This window comes from Pituophis catenifer, unplaced genomic scaffold (assembly GCF_029215685.1).
Source record: "Pituophis catenifer annectens isolate HBS135680 unplaced genomic scaffold, rPitCat1.0.hap2 SCAF_2, whole genome shotgun sequence".
Classification (NCBI taxonomy): Eukaryota; Metazoa; Chordata; class Lepidosauria; order Squamata; family Colubridae; genus Pituophis; species Pituophis catenifer.
Window position 1 is genome coordinate 261,175,007 of NW_027256882.1, and position 13,967 is coordinate 261,188,973.

General features: G+C 35.7%; 1 protein-coding gene across 1 annotated transcript; it reads left to right on the forward strand.

Moving 5' to 3' along the window:
* Nucleotides 1-258: 258 nt before the first annotated feature.
* UTP15 (UTP15 small subunit processome component) lies at nt 259-13,685 on the forward strand. The gene is made up of 13 exons (XM_070935820.1): nt 259-323; nt 1,414-1,587; nt 2,448-2,540; nt 3,244-3,428; nt 4,404-4,582; nt 6,187-6,312; nt 6,886-7,021; nt 7,795-7,879; nt 8,932-9,078; nt 9,984-10,085; nt 11,665-11,798; nt 12,335-12,393; nt 12,963-13,685. The coding sequence occupies exons 2-13, from the start codon at nt 1,498-1,500 to the stop codon at nt 13,154-13,156; spliced, it is 1,530 nt and encodes a 509-aa protein (XP_070791921.1). The 5' UTR covers nt 259-323; nt 1,414-1,497; the 3' UTR covers nt 13,157-13,685.
* Nucleotides 13,686-13,967: the final 282 nt, after the last annotated feature.

The following is a 13,967-nucleotide window of genomic DNA, read 5'->3' on the forward strand; positions in this document are numbered from 1 at the left end:
ATATTGGATTAAGAGTGGAGAAAAATTAGAGCAACGCAACCCCTTACCAAAAAAAAACAAAAAACCCACTTGTCGAGGACAGGGAGGAATTGCAAAGCGGTTTCCTTCCGGCTTATTCTGCCCCCTGCTGGCAGAAGAATGTAAAAATAAGTGGAAAGGAGCGCCAGAGCGGTTGCCGATGAGAAAAGCCTTCACCCTCTGCCCAGGCTGGCGTAGAAGTTGGAGAGGAGGCGCGGTGTGATGACGTAGTCCTGAGCCGCTACACTGTGCTGCGATGGCGGCTCCCTCGGAGGCAACGTGAGCGTGAAGAACCGCAGGTCCAGGTAAACGCGGGCTGATTGTAGGGGACGGGACGGGGCTCCCAGAGATGCGAAAGGCTTTCAGCCTCCAGCTTTTGCATTTTTAGGCCCAGTTCCCCCCTCTTCTCCCTTAATAGGTAGACTGTAGCGTTTTAATGGCAAGGAAGGCAGACCAGGAACAGCCGCTACTTTCCCCACCTTGCCGCCTCCTTTCCAGAAAATGCCGCAGGACCATTAGATTGGATTAACGCTTCTTTGCTTGCTTGCCTGCATTGTTGTGCAGGTTGTCCTGGAAAGCCTTCAAGTGAATTCTGAAAGCAGCGCTCTTCCAAGTTTGCAATCATTGGTATTAGGGGGCAACGTTGCTTTCGAATAAATTTCCTTGGGGCAGTTGTCCAGTGGCATTCCTGCTATCAATGAACTCTAAAAGTAATTGCAATAAGAAAAAAGTGCCCCATTTTATTCGTTACCAATCTGATTTCTTTTAAAATGGGAAAGCTGGTGGCCAGTATTGAGCATAAAACCTGTCTGGTCATAAATACAGTTTATGAAGTCTGAATATATCAGCTGTAAATTGCCATTTGCAATTTACTACATGTGTGATAGTTGACATTGAGATTTTTGCACACATCTCTCTTTGGAGCTTGTAACTATTGACTTCAAGGAAAAATATAAATTTTCAGTTGGCTTACAAGAGTTTGGGCAGATTTTCCAGTTCAGATTAAAAAAAAAACCTGAATGGAAATTGGAAAAATATAATAGGATAACAAAATTGGAACTGTAATAGGATAACAGAATTGGAACTATCCTGGAGGTCTGCTTGTCTAACCCCTTGTTCAAGCAGGAAATCCCATCTCATTTCAGATAAATTGTTGTCCAATCTCTTCTTAGAAATAGAATACTTGTTTTAAATGGTGTAACAAATATATTGTAGATTATTGTAGAATATTACCACCTCCCATTTCAAAATGAATGAAACAGGCTAGTCTTCAATAGTAGTTTGAATTCTAAGATTTATTTTGCACATTCATATTTTAGATAAAAGAAGATGGGAAAATTGTATCCTTACTTGTTTTGCTATTTTAAACAATCTGTTTGCTTTTTATTTTAAAAGGTTGCATCTAGAAAATTCTATCCTTATGAAGTTTATAGGTAGAAGATTGCTTTCTGCTCCTGGAGAAATTTCATTTAAGAAACAATGGCAAATTACAAGCCTGTAATAGTTCAGACATTTCCAAAGCTTGGAGAAAAAATTACAAAGGATACTTTGTATTGGAAGAATTATAAGGTAATAACACATACTGTAGGTAATTATAGGAACTGAAACTGATGTCAATTCTTTGTAAATATTACCTGATTTGATTTTTTAAGTGAAAAAAGAAAAAAATGCAAAACTTGTATATCACTTCTGCACTCTCCCATTCATGAGTGAACCATGATTTAATGAATCCTTAGTTTAGCTAACTTTAGAGTCAATGGATCAGATTCCATCCAAACATCCCCCATAAGTGCCAGACAAGTTAGTTGCATTACAGAGTAGTCTGAGCGAGATGGTTGAAGTTATGGTAATTTAACCTACATTTTACAAAACTACAGCAATCATGCAAAGTATGTTAATTTTTAAGAGCCAGTTTGGTCTAGTAGTTAAGGTACCAGGCTAGAAATCAGGACAGTGTGAGTTCTAGTCCTGCTTTAGGCATGAAAACTAGCTGGGTGACTTTGGGCCAGTCACTCTTTCAACCTACAGGGTCAGCCTTGGCTGTCAATTTCTGTCAGTCAATGGATCACTACGCAGTTGATCTGAAAAAAGGAACTGGGCACTTGGAGGCAAATGATAGGAAGGGGAAAAAAATCAAAATGAAAGTACTACACAAATAAAGTAAATCATCATGAATATCTATTTTCTTATTTTATGAAATTTGGGAGTAATTGACATTCCTCCCCCCTGAATGAACTATAAAAATGAGTTTTCACTGTACGTATCTCCCTGTTACAATTTATGATGCTGCAATGCTGTGAATAAAAATATTTCATTTTTAATCTTAAAAAAGATTGTCACTTTTCTCTTTCAGTCTTTTGTAAATAGTTTTCTAATAACATTGTCTTAAAAAGGATAATAATTTTTAACATTGTGCCATCTTTGTTCAGACTCCCATTCAGATAAAGGAATTTGGTGCAGTGAATAATGTACACTTTTCTCCAGTTCCTCCATATAATTATGCTGTGACAGCCTCATCGAGGGTAAGATTTTAAGTTAATTTTTTTATTTAAAATATCTACATTTTTTCACACTCTAATTCTACTTTATATTATAGTGAATTTCTGCAAATTCATTTGCTGTACCATCCTATTTTTACTGCAGTGGAATAAATGTGTCCATTTACTGAAGCAAATAAGACTTTTTTTGGCTATCTAGGAGAAGGAACATGTAACATTCAGGATCCCTATGGGGATCCACTCAGGATCCTTGTTATACCAAACAATGGATCCTTGTGATACCAAACAATAATTTATCAATAAATGTGAGCCTCTATGTGTATCTGAAAGAGAACTGGTTCTTGAGAAAAAAGTATTCTGTGGATCATTGGTCTCAAACTCAAATCATCATGATGGCTATTTGATGACAACTTCATTAGTCCAAAGGCCAGAATTTCATATCTTTCTGCAAGCATACATAGTGCGCCAAAAATGAAGAAAATAAAGAAGATCATAGCAAGTTGTTAAATTTATTAAAGAAGACATTGCTACAAACTTTTTGGCCATTTCACATTGGACACAGAGGACACACCAATATCTGCAATGAAGATAAGAAGGTCATGGTTATTGACTGGTGTAGGGCATATGGAGGATGATTCTTGCAACAACTGAAACCATAAGCAACAAAGCTTTTGGCTTTTTCTAATGTCATTATGAATGAAAATTCGTGCATTTTATGTTGTTTTAGATTCACATATATGGGCGATATTCACAAGAGCCAATCAAAACATTTTCTCGCTTCAAAGATGTAGCTTATTGTGCTACCTATCGAGAGGATGGGCAGCTGCTGGTTGCTGGCAGTGAGGAGGGTAGAGTTCGGATTTTTGACATTGGTGGAAGAGCACCATTAAGGCAATTTGAAGGCCACTCCAAGTAAGTATGGGAACATGACTGTACTTGATTCATTGCCTAATTGTTTCAATCTATAATTGTACTTTGGAGTAAAGTACGAATTTCAGATGTGAGAAAACGTATTTGAAGCATCTGTTTTCTCAGCTAATTAACAAATGTGTTTATTATGTTGCAGATATAATATTTACAAACAATAAGTTGTCATTGTTTTATCAATTGTGTCTCTATTGTCATTAGTCACAGTGCATTGATTTAAAAATGCTTCGTGTATAATTGTGATGTAAAATGTAGTCTTTGGGCATACATTTTGCACATAATTGTTCGCTTTTGCTGCATCAGAGCTGACTTTGCTTAATTGTGACATAAAACTTGATTATTAATTTTGGTTTTAATGAATGTTCCTGAAAATATTAACAACCTGGAAACGTTCGACTATTGATCCAAGCAGTGTTTTCATAATTGTATGTTTTAAGAATGTAGTTAGTCTCTTTTTATGAATAATATAGAATTTTAAAATACGAATTGTTGAATATATTTAATTTGCTAATTAAAGTTTAATTGGTTTAGTTGTTTATTTGCAGATCATATAGGGTGCTTAAATCTGAAATAACTGTGATTGGCCTATAAGCCTCTTATTAAATATCCTGTTTAATATACATCATGCTTAACCCAGAATAACTGGATCATTATTGTTACCTTGATGGGTGAACCCAACCATTTTATTTGTATTCACTGTGAGAATTAGGTGGATAGTTTTCCCCTATTATTTTCTTAGATTGTTAATATATTGTTCTTAAGTCTTGTGTTAATTTTTTAAAATTATAGAGATGATTTCAGATAATCACCTCAGATAATCTTCAAGTAATTTAGAAAACCATGCTAATCAGTACTCTGAAATAGTAGAATACACAGTGTTTCATACTTTGAAGGGTATGTACTGACTATAGCAAAAATTGAGATGGCTTTATATTTATTGTTTTTTGTTGTGATTTATAGAGCAGTACACGTTGTAGGATTTCTGTCTGATAAGTACCGAATAATGTCTGGAGCAGATGATTATACGGCACGGGTCTGGGATGTTTCAACCTCATCTGAAATAGCATGCTACAAAGAGCACACAGATTATGTAAGATGTGGCTGTACTAGTAAACTGAATGCAGATCTTTTTGTAACAGGTTTGTGATTAACCTTACATTTACTGGTGACAAAATGACTTCCTGTATGATGTATTCATTTCTCTACTGTTACAATATTTTCCTAATTATAAATTTCTTAGTTATTTTTGTTCAATATATTGATTTTCCTGCTTCAGCTTGGTTTTCTGCTCTGTATTTAGTTTTGGTTTTTTTTGTAAGAATGACTTACCCGTATATACTCGAGTATAAGCCAACCTGAATATAAGCCAAGGCACCTAATTTTACCACAAAAAATTGGGAAAACTTATTGACTCGAGTATAAGCCTAGGGTGGGAAATGCAGCAGCTACTGGTAAATTTCAAAAATAAAAATAGATACCAATAAAATTACATTAATTGAGGCATCGGTAGGTTAAATGTTTTTGAATATTTATTTCAAAGAAAAACAGTAAACTAGCTCTGTAAGTGGAAAAGAGGGTCAACAAAAACAATATGGTATCAACAATAACTTTAAAAGTACAAAAACCTTAGCTCAATCAGCAACCAAGCTAAAACACAAGAGTTAAAATCCTTCAAAACTGGATTCCTCCTCCTCATCTGTATGTCCAACAGAGCTTTACCAGTACTTGTATTCAGCAATGCTTGGGCGGAGCAAGGGGGTGTAACCAAGCACGGGTAAGGCTGTAAAGGCTACGTCATTTGTCACAGCCCTGGAGAAGAGGTTGCAGAAAAAATGCTTTCAGAAGCCTCTGACGATCCCAGCTGAGCTGCATGATCATCAGAGGCTTTCACTCGAGTATAAGCCGAGGGGGGCTTTTTCTGCATAAAAAATGTGTTAAAAACTCGGCTTATACACGAGTATATACGGTAATTATAATGGTAGGTTGGTAATTCAAAAAATTCTGCAGACATTTTGGAATCAGAAGATGAAATCCTTAGATGGCACATTTGACCTCAGATTATAAAACACTTCATGTTGAAAACTTGGTTGTTGTTGAGTGTTTTATTATTACAGATGTTTGTAAGACATTCGACATTGTAAGACAGCCAATACAGGTAGTTCTTGACTTACAATCATTCATTTACTGAATGTTTACAACAACACTGAAAAACAAAACTAATGAGTGGTTTTCACACTACTGTTGCAGCATCCCCATGGTCATGTGATCAGAATGTAGGTGGTTGGCAACTTGGATTATTTGTGATGGTTGCATTGTCCCAGGATCATACTGTCACCATTTGTAATCTTCCCAGCCAGCTTCTGACCAGCAAAGTCAATGAGGGAAGACAGATTCCCTTAACGATTGCATGATTTCCTTAACAACTGCAGTGATTCACTTAACTGGCAAAACGTCAAAATGAAGTGCCTTGTTTAGCAATAGAAATTTTGCTTGAATTGTCATAAATCAAGGACGACTTGAAATCAGTTTGTCAGTTTTCCAAATTGGGCAGTTAGAAACAGGCACCTAAACTACAACAACCGTGATCAAGATAAGTAGGACAAGCTGCCGTATAAAAAACCAACTTCTTTGTGTTTAAAGCACTAACAAAGTTAGATTGTGTTTTAGGTTTGAAGAAAAGCACATGAGCTGTTCCTACATCTCTTGTGAAGTACTAAATCCTTTCTTCTGGGATACATTCTAGGTTCCTACGACCATACAGTGAAAGTATATGATACACGGACAGACAAAAGCATTATGAGAATAGAACATGGGCAGCCAGTTGAGAGTGTTAATCTGTTTCCTTCTGAAGGTCTTCTTGTGACAGCAGGTATTTCTTTCAATCAGAAGTTTTTTTTCCATCTCTTTGCCATCTTTATTTTAAGCAAAACATCCTGTTTTTATGTCCATATGCAAAAACTGTTTCTCTCCTCCCTCCCTCCCTCCCTCCCTCCCTCCCTCCCTCCCTCCCTCCCTCCCTCTTTCTTTCTTTCTTTCTTTCTTTCTTTCTTTCTTTCTTTCTTTCTTTCTTTCTTTCTTTCTTTCTTTCTTTCTTTCTTTCTTTCTTTCTTTCTTTCTTTCTTTCTTTCTTTCTTTCTTTCTTTCTTTCTTTCTTTCTTTCTTTCTTTCTTTCTGCATTACACAAGCATGGGCTGGGACAGGATATCAAGTCTCTGTAACCTGTGATTAGTGACCTGCAGTTGCTTAATGCATGTTTGAATTTGCAAGCCTTTTCTAGGTTGTAGTCTATTTTATTTTGCCCCACTCCAAGTGAAAGTGCTGAATCTATTACAAGCTATTTTGTTAATAAGGGGGGTGATTAATAGACTGGGAAGAGAAGTAAACTATGGAAATTGCCTTCCAAAAGTGTATGTATAAAATACTATTTCTTAAAACTTTGCAGGTGGTCGCTACATTAAAATCTGGGATATCCTTAAAGGAGGCCAGCTATTAGTGTCCTTGAGAAATCACCATAAAACTGTAACCTGTTTATGTTTGAGTAGTTCTGGTCAAAGGCTGCTCTCCGGCTCCCTAGATCGGTTTGTATTTTTCAGCATTTTCTATCAAGCTTCTAATAGTTCTGTGCAATTAATGCATATTCAGTTGAAAAATTGAAAACTGGACATACAGCTTAGTAGCATTCCCAAAATATTGTGAGTGCATTTCTTACATTTTCTGAAGACAAAGGTGAAACTTGCAAGCTTACTGAATCTCAGAATGAGGGCTAGAAGTCTAATGATGTGGTTTTGGTGCCATCAATAGATTGCTGTCTTTCCATTAGCTGAGAGGAAATGTGACCGTTTTATTCATATATATATATGAAGAATATATACGACAAAGAAACTCATTCTCAGGAAGGGGTAAATACAGGTGGTCCTCGACTTACAACTACAATTGAGCCCAAAATTTCTGTTGCTAAGCAACAGTTAAGTGAGTTTTGTCCCATTTTAAAACCTTTCTTGCCACAGTTGTTAAGTGAATCACTGCAGTTTTTAAGTTGGTAATATGGTTGTTAAGTGAATCTGGCTTCCTCACTGACTTTGGTTGTCAGAAATTTAGAAATGGTGATCACATGACCCCCCCCCAGGACACAGCAACCGCCATGAATATATGCCAGTTGCCAAGCAACCAAATTTTGATCATGTGCCACAGGGAAGCTCCAATGGCTATGAATGTGAAAAACTGGCATAAGTCACTTTTATCAATTCTAACTTTGAATGTTCACTAAACAAATGGTTGTAAGTCGAGTACTACCTGTATTGACAAAATTACAGCAGAGGGCTGACTATGGTATGGACATTTTCTTTTTTAGGCATGTGAAGATTTACAGTACAACTTCCTACAAAGTAGTGCACAGTTTTAACTATGAAGCATCAATTCTCAGTCTTGCATTAGCAGTAAGTAGTATAATCTGGTGGGTATATAGATAATAATCATTTATATCTCTGTATTGTTCCAGGCCAAAAGTGTTTTGGCTTGCTTTTTGTTTAACATAATGCGGTGAACCCGGCTATTCTTTTATTTTGTAGGCCTTCAGATTTTGTCAGTAAAAATGCTTATCAGTCTTAAGTTTTTGAATATAAGGTGCTGGATACAAAGATGTTGATAAAAATAGATCTCGTTAAAGAAGGCAGTTGTGCATATGCCATGCTTTTCAACTATATTTTTCAGATTTACATGGCTGCCCATATAAATAATATACCTGGCTGGCTAATAAAGAAGTAGAAGCAAAAACATGCATATAAGATAACAATAAAAGACACCAACTAAAAGTACTGAACTCCCTAGTCATGTCAACACAAAACCTACAATCTGGATTCCACTGATACCCTGACCCTACTAATCTTCCTCAACCTGATGCCTCCAAATGTATTGGACTATAACTCTTGATTTCTGGATAATATAGTCAATATCCTAGCTGCTGGAAGTTTGGTAATGTAGTCTAGCATAATTGGAGGATATCAGGAAAAATAACACAAACGTAAAGTCTTTAATTACATTCATTTGTTGAAGCACAGATACAGAAAGACATGAATGTTTTAGAAAAGGGGTCTATCAGGAGTATTGCCTCATTGTTTATTAATTAAACTTTAGGGCCAAAGATGATGGATTCATTGCATTTTTGAAATTGAGAAGTTAGCTACCTTGAATTGACTTCAGTTTAAGTATGTGCATGAATAACTGAACAAAGCAAATAAAAGAGATTTAATGAGGTATAAGCCTCATTGAACACAGTGGAATATTTAATATATGTAGTTGGGGTAAAAAACTTGATTGGGCTTAACCTCATAAGCCTGGTAATTTAATATAATTTTATTTGATTAAAATCATTGTAGAATACCTCATTTTTAATATTAGAAGTTAATTTCTCTGTGAGGCAGTATTTTCATAAAAATTAATACCATTGAACTTAATATATCAATTAAACCAACTTTGTTTTCCTTTATAGCCTGAGGATGAAGCTTTGGTTGTAGGCATGGCAAATGGCATATTGAACGTTAAACATCGGAAGCATGAAGGAGTAAAAGAGGTTTTGCATCGGAGAAGGCCTGCATACCGAACCTTTGTGAAAGGAAAAAATTATCTACCAAAGCAGGTATGCAGAAAAAGATGCTCAGAGAAAGCCCTATTTTTTGTTAGTGAATAGCATGAAGAAGTAAAGATGTGAAGGGTAAAATTGGGCTATATTTCACTGGATATCAACTCTTAACACGAAGGGACCAGGTTGGAAAAACTGATATGGGGTAGCCAATTAAAAACAAAAATAAGCAAAGATGCTATTGGTAAACTGGATAGTAAACATTTAAAATGTTAAGCATTAAAATATGCATTTAAAATACAGATGTGGTGATAGAAGTAATCAAGTTGTAACCATATTTGTTCAAAGTGAAGTGAACAAAGTTTGGAAGGTCTGTTGTCTACTGAGACCATGTCTCACTGAGTTAATTGGATCTTTTTTTAACATGTAAATTATATTGCCTGGTCTTGTACTGCATAGATGACAGTTTAAATAAGTGAAGAATTGGAGCATAAAATGACACAAAAGCATGATTATTTGAAATCTTGAAAAGATTGTGGTAGGGTTCACACCAGGATGTTCAAAGTTTACTTATGGTCACTGAAGATACTTTTTCTCTTGGCTTGCTCAAATGAGCTCTATCATTGCTGATACAGAATATTTCCACTTTTTTGTATGGTCTGTGCAGGGAGTTTGGGGAAAGAGTCCAGAAGGTATTCCAGATTGCAGTGATATTGTTTAAAATCATTGCCTAAAATTACCTAGTCAGGTGAGAAACCAGAAATCAGTACCCTCTTTTTTCCATGATGCGAGTATGAAGTACTCGCTGCGTAAACAACCTTGCAAGAACAGTCTGTATCTGTTACAGATTCCATTTGACAGAGGAGATTAATTAAGACAAGAAGAAAATGAAGCTAAAACAGGATTTTTTTTTTACCACTTATATGTTGTTGACTGTTCTCTGACTCTTTTCCTGTCGTTAGGATGATTTATTTGTCAGCAAGCCTGTGAAGAACTATTTGAAGAAATATGACAAGTTCCTGAGAACTTTCCAGGTTTCCAAGGCTCTGGATGCAGTACTTCAAGTAAGATAATGTTCCCATCTGCTTTATTTTTAATTACACTGCAGTGGATCTGGTCAATATTTTCATAAATATAAGCCACCTGCTATATATGCAATAACATTGGTACTATTGTTAATAGTGGGGAATACCAAATGTAATGTTAAAAGGTATTGGAGAAATCCTCTGTAGATTTTACATGAAGAAATATGAAGGATTAGGAAAACAAAGACACAACATTGTTTTGAGTATTGCTTGTTAGAATCTCTTTATATTTTAATAGAAGTTTACAAAGTTCTGATCACATTGTAAATTGCAGTATTTCAGGATTACAGAACAGATAGGTAGTCCCAAGGTTCACAAACATTCTCTTACTACTGTTTTACACTTTTAATTCCTAAAGTAGCAAAGTGGTTTTAGATTGGTAAAAGATGCTGCTAAAAGCATTTCAGGTTTTCAGATTTGGTTTATATCCTCCAAAGGAAAATAAAATCTCTTCCCTCTGCCATTAATATTTCCTGAAAATTTCCATCTTCAGACAGAGCAACCTTTAATCCAAATTGTGGGTGGGGAACTGAGTCTGGCCTGGGGACTGGATTGAATTCTCCACTGCTCTAGCAAATTGAAAGATAACAGGTTAAGTTCTCCCCCCAAGGGACCTTTATAGACAGTATCTCTTCTGCCCATGAAAAGAGGGTGAGGGCCTTTGCTTTCCATTGCTCTTGCATGGACAACGGGCGTTGGTAGCGAGCACCTTTTCCTATCTTTCACTGCATGGAAAGCTTTTGTGTACAGGAGGAGACAAAGTGGTGAAAGGTGGACATGGTTCTCACCTCATGTGTTTCCTTCCTGAGAACAAAGCTAAAATAGAGCCAAAAATAATAGAGCCACAATAATGTCAGAGATGAGGAGGTTGTTTGAGGAAAGTACTGAGACTTAGTTGAGGCCATGTGGGCCAGATTAGATTTGGTTGGAGCCAGACAGTTAAGTGATTTCCCCACTCAGGTTGGCAAGTGCTCTGTAGGATTTCATATTGGTGCCTTTCCTTCATGGAGAAGCCAGATTTTGAATTAAGTACCATTTGGGTGCAAATCATATATACTGTGCCACTGACTTGGAATCTCCCCACCTCAGGTTCTTATATCAGCATATAAGTATTTTTTAAAGGAAAAGTGGAACTAAAAGATTTTAGTACACTTTTTATATGTAATTGTTACCTGCTTTTCATCATTAAATGTGAAAGTGGATTGAGCCATTTTTAAAATACAATTTATTCATATGAGAAAGCAACATATAAGATTACCTTGACCTAGAAATAACTGTAAATTAAATTACGTTAGTTTGGAAAACAAAAAAAAAAGTTTCATTAATGATCCTTGAACAGCTCCTTGCAATCAAGACCCTTAACAGATGTGTCCTTGGCACAGCAATTAGACAAGATTGCAGCAAGCTGCTCTGTGAATGGCTTTTAAATGTAAACTGTTACATTATTCCGAATTAAATCATTTTTCTTCTTCAAATGTATTAGAATATATTTGAGTTGTTGAAATGCCTGAAAACATTTTATTGTAAAAACGTGTTCTTGAATACTTTCTACTTCTAGGGCCCTGAAAAAAAGAATCCACCTGAAGTTACAGTTGCTGTCATGCAAGAATTAAACCGCAGAGGAACACTGAAAAATGCACTTGCTGGGCGGGATGAAAAGCAGCTCAGTGTCCTCCTTTCTTTCTTAATAAGGTAATTTACCAGGTTAGTCGTCAGAGGCAACTACATAGTAATCCAAATTGGAATAAATTGCCTAAATAAATTCTAATTTTAGAATGATGGGGTTTTCAGATTCTTTTTTTTTTAAGTTTGGATGAGTTTTATTGGACCAAAGGGGATGGAGAAATATCAGAATGTGAAAGAACTTAATACAATAATGCAGTACAGTTTGATTTAAAATCACAACTTAAAATACAAAGTCTCAGCCCAAGTGGTCCATAACATTTAAACAATTATTATAAATCAGCTAAGCATTATTCTGCATGAAGAATTAATACTTAAACCATCTTCATGGGTAGCATCTTGATCCTAGGCTATAATTTTGGGGGAGGTTGGTTCCAGGGGACAGGTGCTAGGTGGAAAAAAAGCTTCTAACCATGTAAATTGGAAGGTTTTTTTCCTGATAAAAGAAGAGCCGAATTTACTTTTCTTTCTCCGGGAGGTCATTAAAACTGAAAAAAATGGGTATGATAGGAAGTTTAACATCTGGCTATTAATTACATTTGCAGAAATGTGACTGATGCAAGATATGCGCCTGTATTGATAAATGTTGCAGAACTCATTATAGGTACGTTCATATATCAAATAACATGAATAAAATTGACATTTACCCAGATATTTCAAAACTGCATGCGTTTTGTTGCTCATGAAAGAATACAATCCACAAATAAGCATAGAGGTAGCTGTAATTCAATGGGAAATTGAAATTGAATATAAAGAGGTTCCAGATCTAAGCAACCCGCGGGCTGGATCCGACTCGGGGCCTTGAGTTTGACATCCCTGAACTTGAGGGCATCTTGACCTTTTAGGATCCAAGATGGGGGTGGGGGTGGCTTAAGAAGGCTCATGGATAATTTTGTGTCTCTTTGTTGCCCTGTCTCTCAAACTGACATTGGTGTTTTTCAGCTGTTTATTTTCAGTTAGTGAAGCCGCAAGAAAGTAAGGAATTACAGATAGAAAAAGCATCACTTGCTCCATCCTTTTCGGTAGTGACAAGACTGGCTACCAAATTATTTTTTTATTTATATCTTGCTTAAAATTGTTCTAGAAAAGAGGCAGTTGGGAATTCTTAATATGTCTTTATCCACATGAGGTGCATACTGTAAATGCCATTAACTTATATCTTTTCTTTTCCAGATATATATATGCCTGTAATTGGACAATCCTCAGTTATTGATAAGCAGTTTCTGAAACTTCAAAATCTTGTAGAGAAAGAGATTGATTATCAAGAGGAATTGCTAGAAGTTTTGGGAATGATGGATGCACTATTTGCTACCATGACAAGAAAACAATCCAGTTCCATGGATGTGAACAAAACAGTTGAGCTATAAAAAACACTGGAACTGTGCTGAGAAATTTCACCAGTGGAATCTGCATTTAGCTCTTATTTGCACCCAAAAGTAAACATTACTTTTGACTGGAGAGTGACACATCTGAAATATTTTAAGGCAGCCAGGGTGGATTTTTAAATTCAAATGCTATTTTATTTTAACCCTTTTATTTATGCAGATTCATCAGGCTTTCCGTTTTAGATTATTCAAATATTTTTCTATTCATTAAAATTGTCAGCTGCTAAAGTAGAAATAAATGCCAGAACTTGAAGAAAACTGTATCATATCTTACCTACAAGCGCTCATGGGACCATTCGTATTTAATCAGGTCTGCTTTCATTTGGGAAAACCAAGCCTTTGGAGATGTTTCTGTGTCAACATTCAACAAAATTATTTCTATAAAAATATTCTGTGTATGTATAGTATCTAAGGATGCTTATGCTGAATCTTTTACATTTTTAAATTCTAAGAATTTATCATAAACATGTACTTTCTGTTGATATCTCAGTAGATGAAAATAAATGATAACAGTTGGCTAAATAGTATCTTTTTCCTCCTTCACATATGAATAAGAGCATGTTGTCAGCCAACAACTAGGATTAATTAGGAATCTAATCCAACTAGCAAATTATTCTTGGACGATGTGGGATGTCTGATTATTATTTCTAATTGCAAAGAATGCACATTTAAGCTTAAACTACTACTGATAGACTATCATCAAGCAGTCGCTTAGTGATCATAGGTTTCCAGTCTAGTCCTTCAAGTCTTCCAATGGTGCACTCATTGCTACTATAATTGAGTCCATTCATTT